General features: G+C 43.1%; 1 protein-coding gene across 1 annotated transcript in view; it reads left to right on the top strand.

Moving 5' to 3' along the window:
- The window catches only part of MYBPC1 (myosin binding protein C, slow type), a 126,356-nt gene that overhangs the window by 81,022 nt on the left and 41,535 nt on the right, over positions 1-3,799 (top strand). Inside the window, exon 19 of the mRNA XM_019515379.1 lies at positions 2,129-2,285. Within this exon, the coding sequence (XP_019370924.1) occupies positions 2,129-2,285 (157 nt within the window). The remainder of the gene's footprint in view (positions 1-2,128; positions 2,286-3,799) is intronic.

Here is a 3,799-nt window from a genome sequence, read left to right as displayed (position 1 = left end):
CCCCAAGGTCTAGAACAGCCTGCTGTCGGAGGTGGTTCAAGCACCTACATTGAACACCTTCAAGGGCAAATTGCATGCTTATCTTGCTGGGATCCTATGACCCCAGCTGACTTCCTGCCCTTTGGGCGGGGGGGTGGACTCGATGATGTTCCGAGGTCCCTTCCAGCCCTAATGTCTATGAAATCTATGTTCTCAGTGGTGACAGATTACAGAACAAGGAGCAGCGCTCTCAAGTTGCAGGAAGGGAGGTTTAAGTTGGATATTAGGAAAAACTTTCTATCTAGAAGGGTGGTGAAGCACTGGAACAGGTTACCCAGAGAGGTAGTGGAAGTTCCATCATTGGAGGTTTTCAAACCCTGGCTAGACAAAGCTTTGACTGGGATGATCTAGTTGTGGATGGTCCCTGCCAACCCTAACTTCCTATGACTCTATGATATCAGATGTGTTAGTTTTGATAGCTATACTTTTGTTCTAACAGAGTCACAGATAAAGCCAAAAGGAACACCTGTGAACATGTAGTCTGACCTACTGTGTAATTAAGGCTCCATTCCTTCAGTGGAGGAAATTATTTTTCCCTTAAAGTAGCTGAGCTGTGACTACTCAACAAATTGTAAATAGCATTTAAATTGCATATAATAATTTATTTTATTAATGTGATTCTCTGATGCTTTTCCTTTCTCCCTTGTGAAATTTGCTAGGTTTGGGTTCACATATTCAAAAAAACTTCACTTCAGTTTTGCTTTGCATGCATTCTCACCACTCATGAGAAACTGAAACTCAAACAAAAGCCATCAAGGGCACTGACAGATGTGCAGCTCCCCACTGTAATTCATGGTGTTTCACAGAAAGCACCATGAGCTACAGCAACCCCCCACCCCCAACCCAACAGGCATTCACTGTTTTGTGGAGGGGAGAATTGAGCTCCACTTTGGAGCCAATCCAGCATAGAGAGGCTTTGTGTCTACAGTCTCTCTCCCCTAGCCCTGCCCTTTCATCCCTTGCAGTCCTAGTGCTGTCTGCAGCATAGGAGAGGGAGAAGGCTGGGGAGGGAGCTCTGGTCTCGGGTTTGCCCTATCTGTGCTGGTAGATGGGGGGGCATGGATTGGAGCCCCCCACCTCAGGAGGGCTCCAGTCCACCTGCCTCCCCTACCCCACCCTCCCCTCCAGCACAGTCTGAGCTCTCTCCCCTGCCTTCTCCCTCTCCTATCCTGCAGACAGCACTGGGGGTGGGGGTGGGGTGGTGCAGCCTAGCCCTGCTCATACATAGGAACAAACAGAAGTTAATGAAGGTGCTCTGTTTTGGAGCACCTTTATCTGAACCTTCATTAATTGAGGGCTAATTTGTTGTGCTCTCAGGCACTTCTGAAGTGCTCTGCAGCCATGCACTTCTGTCAGATCATGGCTGCAGAGCACTTTCAGGGGGATAATCATGTGACAAATATCACTTCTGTCAGCACCCCAAATTTCTACTTGGCCTTTCACTAATTTTATGTAAGGGCTATGTGGCTTGGCTCAGATTTGCAAAAGTTAATGACCCACTTTGCAAACCTTAAAGTTCATCAAGAGCTTATAATGAAACCATGAATGAGGCAAGCTTCCTTAATGTACAACTCCAATTTCATCTTTAAATTCCTAGCCCCACTTGCAGAGATTGGGCTATGCAGCTCTCGTTAACTTCAGAAGGAACTACATGGTCAAATCATTGTTTGCTGTTTTGATGTATAATGTGTCAAGACCAAGGGCTTCTCTATACTGGGAATTGTTCAAAAATAGCTCTTATTCTGAAATAAGTGTCCACATATATAATTATTTGGACACCTATTCCAGAATTATTCAGCCTTAAATTCATACTGTACCTTAAACTGAATTATTTTTAAAATTTAAATCAGCCTTAAAAATTTTTGAAATGATGCACAATTGAATAATTATTCATTTGCCTATCCCTTTTTTGGTTTGTCATTCTCATGCACAGGAAATGGTAGAAACTTTGGGCTTTTATATAATGTTCAAAATAGTGCTTGTACTTATTTCTGGCAAATACTATATTGCATTTTGCTTTTTCACTCTTTGTCCATTCTGGTTCTCAAATCATAATGCTACTTTTCCCTCCCCTAACTTTAATACCTAGTGGATCACAGACAGTGGCAGAATACGTGCAGAAACTTATCCAGATAACAGCTGTTTGGTAATTGATACAGCTGAGAGAGATGACTCAGGTCCCTACAGAATAACTCTAAAGAATGAGGCTGGAGAAGACAGTGCTATAATCAACATCAAAGTGGTTGGTAAGTCATGAAACCACTCTATCACACTGACACATTTATCATATGTCCTTCTCTTTTTTAATAAATATTTATTAAAGAAGCTCCTAGCCTAGATCAGCTTCTTTTCCCCATATCTGAAAAGCCTCCTATGTAGTGGCTGTCCTCTGTAATCATCAAAACTATCAATGAAATCTGTTTAAGTTCTCATCACTGACCCCAGCATTGTGGTATCTGGGCAAGTAACAAACTTTAATGTACTCATCCTCATAATACCATTATAAGGTTGGAAAGTTCTATCATCCCCATTTTAAGAACTGAGGTATGCACAAGTTAAGTCCACAAAAGGGTTTCGATGCTTAAAGTGGGTTAAAGGGTTTAAGCCTAAAATTGCAATACTCAAAACCTTCTTTCAGTTCATACCTCACCCTAGAGATGCCAAGACTGTACATACCTCTGTTTTTCACAGCACTGTTCCCAAGTGTCTAAAGATATGCTTCTCCACATGCCCAGCAGTGCCTCAGTCTTAGTAAGGCTCAATAATTTGATATCTATCTCAGCTTAAATCCTGGCAGGATTTGTAAAGGATTCCCCATTCCATGTGATCCTGAAGACATTCACAGAGAATGCCTCCCACATGAGGATTAGAGCTGTGCGAAACAGCACTGTTTCGTTTTGACTTCCATTTTGATGTTTTGATAGACCAGTGTTTCATTTCAAGTTTTGTTTTGTTTCAAAGCACTATTTGATTTCATTTCATGTGTGATTGTGTGTGTGTGTTAGGGCACAGCTGTTTTTCTGTCCCTCCACCAGAGCACTGGGATTGGGAGAGACCTCAGGGAAGGATCACAATCACTGGCCAGCTACACTGTCAATATCAGACGAGTCCTTCCCCCGTTTTCCCCCTCCCTCTCCTTATTTTCTGTTTCCCTGCAAGCAAGCCCAACTTCAAAACTCAAAACATTTCAAAACTTTCAAAACATTTCAAGTGCCCTCATTTCGTTTCAAGGCTGTTTTGAGGCCTTTCATTTTGTTTTGATTTCGCTGTTTTGAGCTTGAAATGAGTCAAAACAGCATTGAAACGAAACACCCAGTGAAATTTCGCACAGCCCTAATGAGGATATATACAAAATCTATACAAAAACTGTTAGCTTTTTTAAAACCAGTGGGGGAACTCCCCTTTTATGCTACAGTTCATTGGCTACAGTACTCACCCAAATACTGAATTCAGTATCTTCCTCTGCCCAAATGGACGCAAACATGTTTTCCACCTCCAACAATAAGGCCCCTAACTACATGGTAGAATATGGCATCCACCCCCTCCTCTGATTAGCCGTGGAGCCCTGGAAGACCCACCCATCCCTAGAGATTGATAACTAACCATCTGTCAATATCTGGGGAGGGGTAGGATTTCTGGTGACCCCCAGCCAATCAGAGGAGTGGGTGGGGCACTGTGCTCCCCTGCAAAAATGGTGACCAGCACTATACTTGGACCATGAAATTGGGGGGGGGGGGCCCTGAAATTTGGGAGGGCCCTA

The sequence above is a fragment of the Gavialis gangeticus genome, unplaced genomic scaffold (genome assembly GCF_001723915.1).
Source record: "Gavialis gangeticus isolate Ggan-Ray unplaced genomic scaffold, GavGan_comp1, whole genome shotgun sequence".
Classification (NCBI taxonomy): domain Eukaryota; kingdom Metazoa; phylum Chordata; order Crocodylia; family Gavialidae; genus Gavialis; species Gavialis gangeticus.
This window is presented reverse-complemented; position numbering and strand designations above follow the sequence as displayed.